This window comes from Mixophyes fleayi, chromosome 6, assembly GCF_038048845.1.
Source record: "Mixophyes fleayi isolate aMixFle1 chromosome 6, aMixFle1.hap1, whole genome shotgun sequence".
In the NCBI taxonomy this organism is placed as follows: Eukaryota; Metazoa; Chordata; class Amphibia; order Anura; family Limnodynastidae; genus Mixophyes; species Mixophyes fleayi.
In genome coordinates this window covers 24,150,068-24,167,185 of record NC_134407.1, presented here as the reverse complement: position 1 = coordinate 24,167,185, position 17,118 = coordinate 24,150,068, and the positions used below count along the sequence as shown (strand labels likewise).

General features: G+C 38.5%; 1 protein-coding gene across 2 annotated transcripts in view; it reads left to right on the top strand.

The window, feature by feature from the left end:
- Positions 1-17,118, top strand: part of TCERG1L (transcription elongation regulator 1 like) — a 171,527-nt gene that overhangs the window by 12,239 nt on the left and 142,170 nt on the right. For both annotated transcript variants that reach the window (XM_075216030.1, XM_075216029.1), the window contains exon 2: positions 12,219-12,362. In XM_075216030.1, the coding sequence (XP_075072131.1) occupies positions 12,219-12,362 (144 nt within the window). The remainder of the gene's footprint in view (positions 1-12,218; positions 12,363-17,118) is intronic.

Below are 17,118 nucleotides of genomic sequence, written 5' to 3'. Positions count from 1 at the left end.
TCTATGGATTTGTGCTATGGTTAGCACTTCTGCCTCACAGCGCTGGGGTCATGAGTTCAATTCCCGACCATGGCATTATCTGTGAGGAGTTTGTATGTTCTCCCCGTGTTTGCGTGGGTTTCCTCCGGGTACTCCGGTTTCCTCCCACACTCCAAAAACATACTGGTAGGTTAATTGGCTGCTATCAAAATTGACCCTCATCTCTCTGTCTGTCTGTGTGTTAGGGAATTTAGACTGTAAGCTCCAATGTGGCAGGGACTGATGTGAATGAGTTCTCTGTACAGCTCTGAGGAATCAGTGGCGCTATATAAGTAAATGGTGATGATGATGATCTGTGAACCATTGCATGCATCAAGTTATTATATGTGTGATTCCTGCTTTTAATAAAGAACTGTCCAAGAGGCCATGGACGGCTATCAGGAGCAGGGCCTCGGATTCCCTGTATAGCAGTTTGCTATGATAGATGAGACATGGGGGGAGGGGGAAATCACAATGTCATGGGAATGGGAATGGGAATGGATGGTGTGTGGGATATGGTCTACCAGGTCAAAACAGTTGCAGCAATGGGTAGGCATGCCTCTAACAACGTGCATAGACACATACAAATGGTAAAGTTAAATGAGGAAGATCAGCAGGTATTAAGGGTTAATGGAGCATCTATATCCATAGTCTGCCCTGAGTTTGTGATACCACAACAAGTAATTATATAACAGAAGATTACATGTCACTATGGGGGAAGGTCAAACCAGAGATATTTTCTTAGCTAGTGTGCATTTAGATTGGGAATATGGGGTGGAGGAAGTTGAGGTAGGGGTTATGGGGGCTTACCCACTGTTGATGTTTTAGCCAATGATTTAGGACAGGGGCTATGAAGTGGGTTTGTTGGGGGTTACCACACATAGTAGGACTAGACAGCAAAGTAGCAAGCCTTTAGATCAGCAGTGTCTATGACCCCTGATCTGCCTTTGGTAAGTGTTACTAAACAAGAGATGATGATACCAAACATTGACCTGGTGAATCAGACAGAGCAACTTTCAGGCAACCCCAATGGGCTGACCCGTCACTAGCAGGGGCTAGAAGTGCTGCTGAGGATACTGAAAACCTCCCCACTGGGGATAAGTTTGTATGTGAGGAGGGTCAACTACACCGACTGTCATCTTGTACAGTCTTAATGAAACCAGGGTTGACTAAGAGGCATTTAGTAGTTCCTTGATGGTATTGTGTTCGATATTAGAGTTAGCTCATGACACCCCAGTAGCAGGACACTTAGGAGTGCGTAAGACCCATACCAGACTACTGCATAATTTCTTCCAGCCAGAAATCAACCAGGACTTTAGGCATTACGTGGCCTCATGTGAGGTGTGCCATATTGGGAGTTTAGCTTGCCACATGCCCTTTCAGCTTATGCCCATTATGAGTGAACCAGCTTAATGGGTCACAATGCGAATCATTGGCCCATTGAATATACCAAGCAGGGCTGGGAAACATTTTATATTAACTGTAGTGAATTATGTGACTAGGTATCCGGAGGCTGTGGCATTATCATCGATAGGTACCAAGCATATTACCCAAGCACTCACGGATATCTTTAGTCATGTAGGCTTCCTACAGAAGGTGGTATCCAATCAAGGGACCCAGTTTCAGGTTAAGGTATTCCAAACTATGTGGAAAAGATTTGGGGTACATCCCATCCGCACTACTCCATACCATCCTCAAAATAATGAGCTTTGTGAGTGGTTCAATGGAACTCTCAAGCGATTCCTACAGGCGTACATTGAGTCAGATCGTGGAGACTGGGAGAAGTCCTTGCAGCAGCTCTTGTTCTTGTATAACCAAGGTCCGCAGGACTCCACTTGTTTCTATTTCTATGAGTTACTGTAGAGACAAAGAGTCAGAGGACTGCTAGACTTAGTACAGGAGAACTGGGAAGGGACCTTTCAGGAACTGGAGGTTCCTGTCTTGGAGTATGTGGAAAAGTTACAGGAAAAATAGCAAAGATTGAGGAGGTTGATCCGTGACAATATGGAGACCCCACTTTACCACCAGACCTGGACATACCGATGTAGTCCGCCATCATGTTAACACTGGAGAGACCTGGATGATTAAGCTACCTCCATAGGGTGAGCCCCGAAATCTTAGCCATGATCAAGAAGAAGATCGATAAGAGGCTGGAAATGGAAGTCATTGTGTCCTACAACAGTCCATGGGCAGTTGGAGTCATGGTAGTGCCCAAAAAAGATGGTAGCACACACGTTTTTGTGTAGACTATAGAAAGTTGAATGAAATGTCTGTAGCAGATGCTTATCCAGTGCCTTATATAGAGAAGTTACAGGAACAGCTGAAAGTGACATTGAGATGGCTGTGTAGATTGTTTATTTTATTAAGCATGTATAGTATAGATAGATTAGATACTTTGTTAGTTATGAGCCTTTAGGGTGGCAACAAACCGCAGATAGACGGAATTTTTTGCCCTTAATGAGAGGAGCTATGGAGATGTACGTCCGTCCTGAGTGGCTGTTAGATTACGCCCCCCTTAAATCCTTTGTTAGTATAACACAGCTTAGTATTGTTATAATGTTTGTTAAGTTAGTAGGTAGTTAGCATAGAAGATTAGTGTTTAATTAGGTCAGGTACAGGTTAGTTAAGTTAGTTTTTATACGGGTTAGGGGCATGAGATAGCTGTATAGCTCTAATCTGTTGACCTTATAATAAAATTGTGATGTAGCATAATTCCGGTGTCAGTCGAGATAAGTACACATATACTAACACCCTTGATAAAACTTTTTGGAATTATTTATGGAAAACTTTTTATTCTTGTCTTATTTCTGTTGGCAGCAGAGACTTTCATTAGCCCAATATAGACACTGGCATTACTAGCAGCACTTGGTTAATAAACAGTGTGAAAATTTCCTTTTCAAAACACACTTCTTACTTAATTACCCTTAAGTGTCAGAATAGACTTCCAAAGAATTATTACAACAAATGATTGATTTAGAAGAAAACACTCCTGAAAAACACAATATTTTTTTAAAAAGTATTTGCCATTAGCATTATTAGCTATTGTCACAAGATCATCATAATAAAACAATAATGGGTAATACATACAGACAGAGAGGTAAGATGAATGAAGGCCCTCCATTTCTCTCCATTCACTCCATGGAACCCTTTGATCCAGCTCTTACTTGAGCCCAAAAGTTTTAGAAAGCTGTCTTTCCAACACCAACATTTTTTTCTGAAGTTCAAAACACATAGGTCAGAAACCTGATAAGAGTCCATTAATGATTTTGTCAGCATGTCTGTCACACTATATAGATGTACAAATACATCAGCAGATACCAATCGGTTTATTCTTTTACAAATCTCTTACTGGAGTGAAACATCCTTTTTGCTGTACTTATCCCTAGTCAAAGTGTCTGTCCCCCCACTAATTAAAGCCCATTGCTACTGTGAAGACACAAAATGCAGTTTACTTCTTTTGTTCCTCAGTTCCTTAAAATAGAATGCCAACATACATATATAAATGTATCCCCAAAAAACATAAAAGAGTAATAGAGTTCCCTTAAGCCAAATTGGTGGGTTTGTAGATATAAGTGAAACCCATCCCATGTTGGCAGTTCAGATGATATTGAAACACTGAAATCTGTATCATCCTCATTATCAAACCATGACACAGTTATGCGGTCTTTTCAATATGTCAGGGGGCATATAGGACATCTGATATTACATTTAAGTACCAGCGACTAATCACAGCAGGTGGAGAATGAGGATCACGAGACAGTAGAACTGCAATGTGATAGTTAACCTTAGAGTGATGATGAAGATAAAGGTTCCATGCTCAACTGTCTGGCGATGAGATAAGGAGGAAACTTTAAGTGCAATAAACCAAAATCTAGTAAAGGTGAAAGAGGGGAAATGTGCTCAGACAACCTCACATCGCTAAGTACATTGTACAACAAAAGAAGCAATACTAGTACAGAAGTAAATAAAAGGAAGTGACTATAAGTTATAAACTGCTGCTCCTGTATTTTCTTCAAATGTAAATGTAAACCTTTGGAGAGTGGACCTTGATCCATCATGGGCAAAGGCATCATAGGACTAGATTTACTAAACTGCAGGAGTGGAAAAGTGGAGATGTTGCCTATAGCAACCAATCAGATTCTAGCTTTCATTTATTTAGTGCATTCTACAAAATGACAGATAGAATCTGATTGGTTGCTATAGGCAACATCTCCACTTTTTCAAACCCCCAGTTTAGTAAATATACCCCATAGTCTCCTTTGGGTGAAACATGCAAGACCTGACAAACCAGAAGACACTTTAAAGTCTACATTGCCAGTTGCACATCTAGCTTTGCTGTCATTGCTTATGGCACTGAGGGTAACAATGCACAAGTTGATCATTATAGAGCTGAAGTTGCCAATTCTAAGTTTTCAGTCATCATCAGTTAAAGTTAATACTATGGCAAAATTCTAAACCTGTCAAAACTTTTAGAGAAAAAAATATAGCAGTAATATTCTCGAGCACTTTCCTTGTATGCGCAAGTAGCAAAAATAATAGCTTTAAAAATGATGGCTTCTAAGATTGTCAAATTTTCTTAATTTCAGGCATTGATGTAAGAGGGAAAGTACCTAGATGGCATTTTTTCAAAACAAAGAAATAAAATAACACATTTATACACAGATACTGTTACCAACATTGTTATAGGTCAGTGTTGTTATCAAATTGTGTTTGTATGGCGGTTCAGGTCACAGCAGATACATGGTTGAGTGACTATTTCCAGAGTCAATATTGGACTTTACGGCTCAATGGGTGGTTTTCTACAACATAGGTCAAGTCACAGGTTCTTCTTCATCACTAAGACCACCATCACTTTATTGGTTTTCTTATTAACAATACCCTCCACACTTATAAAGGGGAACTGATACATTGCCATACCACTTTGTTACTATGTTTGAATCATGAATCCCACAAATCTAGTAAAAAACTGTTTTGCACTAATCATGAAATTAGTGTCCTCCAGACCACTAAAGATTGGAAATGTGACATCTGACAATGACTCAGAAGAAATATCACACATCTGATTTTGTTCATGTCCTTAACCTTATAATGCAGAGATTCTTGCAAACACAAATTAGAAACATATTTTCTATGTACAGTACATCAAGAAAGATCTGTGCTCATTTTAATAGATCATATTGTGCAAGATATGTACTTAATAATGCTTAAATTCTTTCAATAAAGCATTATTTCAAATCTGAATGAAAGCCATTTAATTAATCTTTAAAAAAAATATATTTTAGGATTTATTTATTTTTACATTTTATTTATTTTTTAATTGGAACTGGAAATCCAAATTTTTAAGTTGTGTCATACAAGTACAGATGCACTAAGACTGGTCAGAAAAGTGATAAGTCTTCTCTTACTGCTGCCAGCCAGTATCGCTCTAGATATATTTTCTTGGTATATGGCGGTGATAACTGATTTTCTATTGCTGCTATAAGCAATGGTAGAAAAGCTTTGTTTTATTGTTATATAATATTAAATAGGGGCCTATATGAGAAGAAAAAAAAGCATTGATGACTACTTGTCTGATTCATTAAGGATCTTAAATTAAGAAGTTTCTTATTTCAGTCTCCTGGACAAAACCATGTTACAATGCAAGGGGTGCAAATCAGTGTTCTGTTTTGCACGTAAGTTAAATACTGACTGTTTTTCATGTAGCACACAAATATTAACTTTAAATTTCAGTGTACAAATAAGCTATTAAGTATTTGTGTGCTACATGAAAAAACAGTCAGTATTTAACTTACGTGCAAAACAGAAAACTAATTTGCACCCCTTGCATTGTAACATGGTTTTGTCCAGGAGACTTAAATAAGAAACTTCTTAATTTAAGATCCTTAATGAATCAGGCCCTACGTGATGTCATTGACGGCTTTTTTCATAATGGTTCTGCTGCTACCAAGTTTTTCAGCACAGATAGACATTTGGCGTATTATGTGTTTATACTTAAATATATATTTACTGTTAGAGCAATTGCTAAGCTTTATGCAGCAGGATTATGAGGAAAATCGAACCAAGGAACTGCTGCTCTCTCCAACCTAACAATAACAAGCACTTACGTCTTCAAGCTTACGTGCTCGCAGAGAACAGGCCACTCATGATAATAATGAGCCAGATACGTTTTCATGAGGATTGAATCCGGCTGGAGGTAAACATTTTAGATGATGATCAGTCATGGTACATGTAATGCTATTATGTATGCAAAATAAGAAGCACAGTGGATGCATTAAAACAAATAAGAAAGAAAAATGAATATCAACGAGAGAAACAAAAAGACAAGCACATATTTAATTGCAACCTTGCTGGATCCTTGCTACATTTGAAAAATGGAAAATATGTCAGAGAGATATGTGTTAGTGGTAATGACGGCGATAATGGAATTCAGCTCAGCAAACTCCCTCCCAGGGAAAGAGAACATGTATTAGCACCAATTCAAAATATATATATTGATGGGAATGTTGCAGTTTTTCTTAAAAAAAAAAAAACATGAAGAGCCACTCAATGCTACAACTTATAGACAGGAAATTGGGATAACCTGAATTGGCCAATAGTTTTTCACCCTGATTTTGATCTGCTGGAAATTTGGCAGAAGAAGTAAAAATATTTACAAACAGAAATCAACAATGGATAACAAGGACAAATGCAGGTTTTTTAAGGGGAGGTTTTCTCCCCCCCCCCCAAAAAAAATATAGAGATAGAGAGAGCTGCGCAGCAGCTCCATCTTGGCGATGCTGTACTGTACAGCAGCCGCTGCGCTGTCAAAAAAGTGTCTGCGGAAGTGCTGTATTGTAGTACAATACAGCACTGCCGTGGACGCTTCTTTGACAGCGCCGTGTCTGCTGTACAGTACAGTGCTGCTAGTAGGGGCAGTGTTCAGTGCCCGTTTGTTCGTGGAGGGGAGGGGTTTCTGGAGAACCAGAAACTCCCCCTGCGTGCGCCCCTGGATAAGACGTACATTCTCACCGCACCACAGTTCAAAAGTCACAAAAACAACATGTGTGCTATATAAAAAAAATGACTGTTCCATGGTAGGTTTAACATTACAGTGAATAAATATTCACACCCTCTTAAAGGTATAGGGGACAGATTCATAGCTTTCAGCTCTAATCTGCCCCAGATGATTTGGGGTGAGGTGGGGTGAGGTGATGGCTGTGCGCTCCTCTGTCAATCAAGATCCGCACAAATCGTGGAGCAAAGAAGCAAATGAAGGCCGGCAATGCCCCCCCCTCCCAAAAGAGGATTTTACACTGCACCTTGGAATAACAAAGGTCTCTGCTGGCAACCGAAATATACTGAATAATGCAGAAATGGAAATGTCAGAACTTATTACAGATAATTTTAATTAAAATGTTATCAAAGGACAACACTGTGAATTAAAATGTAATTTTTAAAATGAAAAAAAATAAAATAAAAATAAAATACTTTTAAATTTACTGTAATCCAATAAAGAACAATGTGATCTGACACTACCACTGTGCAGTGTTTGGGAAGCATATTTCCAAGCTGTCTGTTGCATATAGTTAGGGTAAAAAATTAGCTGAAAATCAGGCAATGCTGCAGCACGGTTTACAAATAGCAAATGCATTGCTCGTACTAGTGTACAGTAATCTAGACTACTAATAGTCACATACACAGAGAGCAATCACAGATGTTTTCCCTGGTACAATATAGGAAGAATGAGTATCTGAGGGGCTGTTGTCATTTTTTATAACCCTCTAGACATTTGACATTTGTTGACGCTTGCTGATTGGCTTCTTTACATCCCGTGCACTATGATTGGCCTGATTCCCCAGCAGGCACATCAAATTAATGTGGAATAGGAATAGGAACAATTTGCAAATACATTTTATGAATCTTTGAAATTTAGCCAAATTTCAGCATTTGGGAAATCAATTCACCCATCTCTAGCAATCCATAGTTATAGTTAGAGTGCATAGATGTGGTAGCATTGTCCAAATCTGATACAATATTAATAAATGCAGCCACAAGATGGCACTATAAATAAACATCAAAGTCAGTATGACAAAAAAACTAATCACGCAGTCTGGGCCCAAATACGAAAAACTGTATATAATATCCACTATTTGAATGCTTGATTTACAGGGTTTTGCTGTAATTTGCAGCAACATGCCTATAGCATACTGAGTTATCTTTAGAATGATCCCACACTTCCCCTGATAGCCTTCTCCTTAATAAGGGGTTCATGCAGAATTGGACATAAGTCTGTTTCATCTGCGTAAAATATATTTTCTTACTAAGCATGCATACAAAAAGAGTACATCCATATGCAGATTTTGTTGTATCTTACACTTTAAGACTAGATAGCCGTCGCAGGAGAAGGAAGGGATGGGCAAATATCAGCCGAGAACAGATACGGTGTGTTCACGTAATTGTGACTGAAGTAGAACTATCAGCAGCACTAGTTGCTTCTGGTTGACTGATTGCCGATTGACCTCTCTAGCTGCTAGTAACTCCTTAGTGTCTCTGCTATATTATATGAAGTCGTGGTCCTCTGTTCACTTTAATTAACTGATATTTCCATTTAAACTGCTGCAGGAATGAATGTTCTGATTTCATTTTTAAAAGGGAAAACATCAGTAGTTAGGCAACATCTCCACTTTTCAAACCCACCAGAAAATTCTCAGCTTGATACATTTACTCCTAAATCTTAACTAGTATTTTTTTCCTATTTTATTTTCTGAAACTTATTTGTGCAACTTATTGTATGTATTGTCATTAACTTTTTGTAACTAAGCCTTGGAAACATTTTCGAATTAAAATACATTTAATCTAGCATATTCTCTGTGATTCTTTGTGAATTTATGAAGCCCAGGGAGGCTCATGCTACATGTGTATGTGATTTACGTGTGAAAGATTAATAAGTGGTTTTGGCGAACGTAAGGACACCATAATAAATCCTCTGTGGGTCAGAAAAAGTGTATTCATTGCTAAGTGACTAAGGTGACGCCAGTCACGGCCAACTGTTCAGATTGCTGTATTTGGAACAGGCTGGGCGTTCGTGACATATAGCAATTATTTAATTGTCTTTCTTTCTGCATAAAAGGTTTCTTTATAAATGTTGTCAAACCAGTCATTGATGAGTAACCTTGCAATCATACAAAAAATATTACAAATGTTGCAACAAGATGTTTAGCAAGGGTCTAGAATTTATTTTGCGTAGCCAGAGATGGATGATTGATTACTGAAGACTGTAGTCTATGTTTTGAACCATTGATCGTCTGCTTTTGTGTTTTGAACCTACTTGCATAAACAACAGTGATGTTAAAGGGCCTGGTGACAGTATAGACTTCATCTGGGTAGGCCAAAGACAGAACCACATAGGGGCATTTTCTATAACTAGTACTGTGCTAAAACAAAATAGTTGTTTAACAAGTCTGGATTTTCAATCAGAAAATGGGTTTTATCTGAGCACAATTGTCTTTCAAATCTAAAGGCCTATGGTCGTGTTTCAGACCACAAGTAGGCTGGAAGTTCCTGTCTTATTTACAATAGGAGGCTGTACTGTACGTGGTATTGGGTGCAATCAAAGATGTGCCCACAACATGCAAGTTCATTGAGAGTTTATAACTGATAAACTGCACATGGGAATTACAGATAGTTCCTCTCCCCTTCAGTGCTCTGAGTTTTCTATTTACAATAGGAGAATTAAATAAAGCATCTGCACTTTATGAGATTTGACATAGGGAGTGGTCATATGGGCAGTGGCATCCTGGATCTATGATTCTTTCTCTTTGATGTGATGTTTGCATGAGCTAAGGAGGGTGACTGGCAGCTTTTGCTGTTCCCACTTGCCCATATTTTGTCTTTAAACATCACAGATTTTTTATTACTTATATACCTACTTTAAGGGGCAGATTCAATTCAGTGCGAGATGCCTCGGATACACATATTTCCCCTTTTTATGTGCACCTCTATGGGACGTGAGAGAAATGAGCAAAGACTTGAGTGAGAACATTGAGACGCTGTGTCTCCGATGTCTGTTCTGGAGACACATTGCGGAACCTTGCGCCAAATTGAATCTAGTTTGTAAGTGCTTCCTCTTTGTACCACCACCCTCATTTATCACCAGGCATACAGTATACTCTGCACAAAATACATTTTAATGTCTTAATTCATGAAGTTATTAATGCCACTCACTATAATACCAGGTTTTGCCTATGGTGTTATATGGAGGGAACAATGTATTGTATCTGGTTATTAAACAGTTTCACTGATACACTGAAATGCATTGCTATCTACACTGCACGGTCTGTATATTGCAGATATTTATCATTTTGCACAGAGTTTGTACACATCTTGTAATATCTGTCCTTAATAGGCTTATTGCAATGAAAACATTTGCAGGCATAATTTTCAGCAAGAAAATGTTCCATCTATTTTCACTCAGATAAATACTGTAGTTGGTGCTGTTACAGAGCATTAGGATATAATACACAGATGATGTTAGTATGGGTGTACACTTCTGTACATGTGTATGTGCTCAGGGTTTGGTATCTAATATATGTTTTCTGTGGTTTTTATTAAAGTGTGCATTACATACAGTACAGTACATGCAGTATATGCAGTCGTTTCCAATTTTTTTCCAACCAAATGCTGTAAAACAATTAGTATAAACTATTGACTTCCGTAAACCCCATTGATCCAGATGTACTGAGATTCTAAAATCTAAGAAACTAAGCATTCTAAATGATATATTGCCAGTAGCACTAAACTGGAGTTTACCTATATGTGTCAAGTTCATTTGGCTTGTAAGAGGCACTGACATCAACACAGATATTTTGTATAAAGTCCTAAATCTTAATGGTCTTGTAAATAGCATATTGTGCAAAATGATCTTGTAAATAGCACAGGTATTTTAGATTGTATTTAGTTTTGGAAATATGTACACATTTATTTACCTCAATATTCAAGTGTGTTATTTCATAACAAAGTGGGTTCACTTTGAACTATAATTCTTAACTTTACTAAATATGCATACCTTCTGGTTATCAGTGGCTAGATTCACTCTGTTGTAATGTATCTTACAATGACTGTTTTCTCTTTCTTTATAAATGGTTTCCATTTTCATCCAATATCAGTCAGAATACACTTTATTAGAGAAAATATCTAGTCAATTAGTAATGGCTCAGATATGTTATTTTTTAATGTAACCAAAGGATTAAAACTTTTTAAATATATATTTTAAAGGTCTGCTTGACAAGTGTCAGAGTACATTTTTTTTTTTATCATTTTCTTTCTCTTGCATGTGAGTGTGTTCTCAGTCTTGAAGTTTAGCTAATCAGATCACTGGAATAATCATGGTAGCACAGGGTATTTCAGGAGATGTGTGATCTTGTGGAAGGCAAGTGACCTATACATTTATGTGATTGTATTAATGGGGACAGCACGGTGGCTTAGTGGTTAGCACTTCTGCCTCACAACACTAAGGTCATGAGTTCAATTCCTGACCATGACCTTATCTGTGTGGGGTTTGTATGTTCTCCCCATGTTTGAGTGGGTTTTCTCTGGGTGCTCTGATTTTTTCCCACGCTCCAAAAACATACTGGTAGGTTAATTGGCTTCTATTAAAATTGACCTTAGTCTCTCTAGGTCTGTGTGTGTGTATGTTAAGAAACTTAGGGCTAGATTTACTAAGCTGCGGGTTTGAAAAAGTGGGGATGTTGCCTATAGCAACCAATCAGATTCTAGCTGTCATTTTGTAGACTGTACTAAATAAATGAAAGCTAGAATCTGATTGGTTGCTATAGGCAACAATCCCACCTTTTCAAACCTGCAGCTTATTAAATCTAACCCTTAGACTGTAAGCTCCAATGGGGCAGGGACTGATGTGAGTACAACACTGTGGAATTAGTGGCATAATTTAAATAGCTGATGATGATGTGGCAGGAAGATGGAATAATATAGGAGTCATGGACTGAGAGTTAGAGAGTGGAAAGAGCAGCGTCCTACAACAGCACAGATGGGAGATTCCATTTTAACCTGATGGTGGAAGATTGTGGTATCAAATGTGAAATAAAGTTCATACATCACATTATTACTTGTTATAAAGTTTATACAGATGACTGTTGTACTATAACTTATTCATCTCTGTATTTTGTGCTATATCACCAATTTTACTCTTTTCTTTTTCACAGTGGGTTGGGGAACACTCCCCTGCATTTGGATTTTCCCCATCATCCAGTGTCGAGATTATTCCTCTTTTTCCACATGTTTATACGTCAACCATCCCTCCACATGCAGGGAAATGTTGGGTTGAAAAGAAAACACCTAATTGCAAGGTAACAACTTTAACATTCTAACTGTGTTTGCTGTGAGTAATGGCTAGATATAAAAGCTGTATTGCTACTATAATAAAACAATACCTATGATTTTCTGGGTATTAATACTGTAGTACTGCTAAATCAAAAATTCCTTTTAACAATATCTAAATCTCACACTGCCAGCTACTTGCAATGTATATGCCACGGTCATCTGAGCAATGCACCTTCAAAGACAATCTCCATGTGCTAGTGTAAGTAGGGTTTCCACCTGCATGATATTTGGCATTTTACTGTCTGGCTACTAAAATAAGAATGTGTGCTAATAATATTAATAGGGCAGAACCCTAACAGATATAGAAAGGGATAATGGGATATACCATACTCAAATATGCATTTATGGAGACATATAGCTGTTCATTGCTTGCATAGAGGAGCTAAGCTACTTTATCTTCAAGGTGCTTTTGCTGTAGATACACACAGGGATTCTTAGATAACTGGCAATTGTGGCCAAGGAGCCTGGATACTACAAATTTATTTCACTCCCATTTCTTTCAATAGCCCATTCATTTCAATGCAGTTTCTACCCACTGGAAACCCCACTGAAGTGAATGGGCCATTGAAATAAATGAGAAAACCTCTATGCAGGTAACATCTGTACAGGTGCAAATGTGCACGCGGCATATCAACTACAGGAACCTTCATGTCAACCAATTATAAAATACGTGAGCATAGCACTTATATGCGTTTCCCAATGCAGTTTGCACACAAACACCATGCCTGTAGGTTATTTTGATAAGAGACCTGCACTGATCCACCACTATACAATAGGCTCCCCTATGCAACGACAACGGAAATTCTAAATGAGCAGTCGCTTAGGTTTTTGCCTATCCTATGTTTTCAATAGGGAAATAACGTAATTGCATCCCTTTTTTGGTGGTGACAAAAAAAATGCAGAATTGTTTGACGTGAAACTAAAATAGGGATTCCTTAAAATTGGATTGGTCCATGTGTAGCTTAGTGTGAACCTGTTGGCTAGATGTACTGACAGTTGTGGACTGAAGTAATGTTCCCAAAAATGGTTTATTAATTCACAAGGATATAGTTACATGATGGACGCTGGTGGTTTGTTCTGGTTCTGCTTCAAATTGGTGAACCACTATTCGCCTCATCCCTTTCTGCAAACTAAGAAACGTCCCTAAAAATGTATATTTGTTACCACTGTATATCATTATCATAATCTCGCAGTCCACAAGGAATGCCCTAACCTCTCCTATTGGCCTCTGCAACTGCCACTATCTTGCCCTGCAAACCCATGCAGTTTGGTGGACAATTAGCCAAGTTTGAGGGCATATTTCAAGAGGGTTCTGCTGAAAAATTATGACAAATGTGTATTTGTAATTTAATATTTTATGGAATCTAGTTTATATTTGTAACTGCAATTCAATGCAATGTAACCCCTGGGCAGGTCTGATGAAATGTTGAATAATATTACAGTCGCATTGTAGCGCCTCCCCTGACAACAATTTCTCTAGGCTCTAAGCAGGTACTGGATGAAGACTTCACCCATTAGCTGCTGACCTATAAGAACCCTTCCCTGTCTCGCCTGACACAGTTTAATACCATAAATGTTAAAGGGGGACACACCAAAGTTTATTAATAAAGACAGGAAAAGGGGACTGGGTTAAAATAGAAAAATAATGCAGTGCAACATGAGCAAACACAAAGATATCTGACATATAATAGCAATTGAATTGCAAACTTATAAATGTTAACATATTAATAACTCCCTATCTATATGTTAAACTAATAAAGCAAGAAATCTTACACACACTCCTGAGCAAATATATTAACCCTTGTTAAAAACGTGACTATAAGAAGAGTGTGGCCACCTCTATATGTTGTTGTCCTTTGTCAAACTCAGAACACGTGTTTGTGGCAGATCTCTCAGCCACTCTAATATCCAACTGTTTCGGGTAGATGAATGACAATATTGTCTCCAAAATAATTCTGTTATTTCCCAGGGTTATTCAGTTAACAATAGGGATCATAAATATAATCTATAGCACGAATATATTTATTGTCCCTATGATCATAAATGATACCTATGATCTTTAATAATTGCTTTGTGACACTCTGGGCCTGGTTCATTAAATGCCGATACATGTTGTATATTGCAGTCGTTTGCACAGTGAAGGCAAGTGTATGCAATTCATCTTCGAGGGCACTTCGGACAGCCTGCGGTTTCATGGACAGAACAGGGGACTGGGTGTATGCACATAGTCAATGTAAAGTAAGGGCATGCCAATGTCGAGTGTATCTAGCAGCATCCGATTCAAGCTTAGTTCATCTCTAAGGTACAGGTTTTCCTGTTCTGTATCACATGCACCAGCTACAGGTCCGGTGTAGGTGCCGTATATGCAGAGCGTACCTGGACCCGTATACAACAAGAGAGGTTCTTCAGAGCCACCTGTAGTTGAATACATATATGCTTATGCCCGATTTATGTGCCTAAATGAATCAGGTCCTCTGTGTGTAAGGATCATCATTACTTACAGCCCTGGGCCTAACAACTTGCTGTGGTATACCTTGGGTCTACTAATGGCTTGATCCTGTGCCTCATGGCATGCACTGAGTTCCAGACTCTCCCTCAGGCAACATAGTCATGCTGGTCACTTCATACAGCACAGCAGACTCTCATACTCTCCCCGTGTCCACACATGTCGCTGGTCATTCCAGAGGGGAGTGTGATTGGCACTCTACAGGGGCCTTTATGCTGATTGCTCCCAGAATACACTGCATCTTCAGGCTTCTGGGAGATATAGTTGTCCCAGCAGCCTGTCACTGACAAGCTCCTCATGGCCCCTTAAGCCAGCTAAGCTGCCCAAGGTTACACCTGTCCATTTACTCCCATGGCTGTCAGCACTCAATAGGGAGCAGGGGTTTCAGTATTGTTACAGCTGTTATAAAACAATTATTTCTTTTACATTAAGTTTTTTTTTTTGAGGGGAGTGTATGTGTGAACTTATTGGTTATCGATTACTGATACAGCTTCACATTTTGGGGGGACAACTGACTGTACTTTTTGGTTACAATTCCAATGGTAGCACTGAATGCAGGCTTAGACAATACTCTAGAACATGGGCAGAGATGTGTTTTATTAGAGAATGCTGGACACTGGTGAAGCTGCTTCTGTCAACATCCCAGCAGATCACAATCAGGCTGAAGTACTATAAGGTAATTCAGGTACACTATATTGCCAAAAGTATGTGGACACCTTAACATCACATCCATATGGAGTTGTTCCCTTTTGTGAGCTATTTGAAATACCTCTTTGTGGCTGAGCTGTTGTTGCTCCTATATTTTTTCACTTTAACAGCACTTACAGTTGACCTGGGCAACTCTAATAGGGCAGAAATGGCAGTGGCAGATTGAAAGTGTCCAGTACAACCCACTCTACTGCTAATGTTTGACTATGGTGATCGCATCGTTGTGTGCTTGATTTTACGCACCTGTTAAGAATGATTGTGGCTAAAATGGCCAAACAAACTAATTAGAAGGAGTGTCCACATGCTTTTGGCCATATAGTGTAGGTTACCACCAATTTCTGTCCACGAGTAACAGAATTAAGTGGCTCTTCATCATCTATTTTTAAAAAATCTGTAGCCCACCAAAGTAGATCATTTTGAACTATTAATAGTTTTTGGAATTTCAGGGTAAAGCAGATTGGGTTAGTTGAGGTTGTTATTAACACACTAGCAGTAATTTCGGAAGAGCACCCAATGCTGGTTTTGCAAATGTGTGCATATATGATCCACCCAGCGCACTTTAAATTTCATACCTACTCTACTCTTCTGGGTAATCTATTGCAAATTAGACGTTTGCCTCAATGTATGGAGGGGCAGAAAACTCCTTAGAGGGGCATTGTGCAAAATATAAGTGTCATATTAAAGTCCAACCTCCTATTCCTCTAGCACTACTCCTTTGAGTAGCATGTCAGCACTTTATAAATAAGACATAATATTAATTTTCTCCCAACATGCCAGCTCTCTCTGAAATAAATACAAATATGCACTATTATACTGAATATAAAAATGACAATAAAACATGCCTTATTAATTATGCCATGCTATAAAAGGCCCATGTATGCCCTGTACACAGAGAGCAGCTGGCATATTTGTGCTTCACACATTTAATTTTTTATGGATAGCTGGGAGACCATGTAAGATAATGGGACAGGGACACTGTATATTTTAAATGGAACACTGAGAGTCAGTAATCCCCCCGGAGAAGACCTTGGAACAAGAAAAGAGGAAATTGCAGCCGCAGATGGATATATACAGCAATTTAGGTTCCAGAACACTTCATGCTTCGCCTGTAAAATAGAAACCTCTCCAGCAGTCAGTGTGGACAGGGAAATAAAATCAATGTCCAGTTCTGTCCAGTTTAGGCCTTCTGGAAAGATAACTGATTACACATGAAATAAAATCTTATTTTCTAACCACAACAATAATACTTACCAGTGATGTCTCAGTGTTTGGTTGTAATGAACAGACACTTGGATCTTTCACAATAAACATAATGAGTCTTATTTTCAAAGCACAATGGATGCTCACTGCAAAATACCTTGGTATTAGTATTGGTGAGGCTAGATAGTCAGTCCAGCTGAAAACAACAAGGGGCCTCTGCAAACTAAACGTGCTCGTACATTTGTGGGGAGCCAAATATCCTGATATCAGGAGTTGTACTGTGTAAAGTGTTTATCTCTTGAAGTACT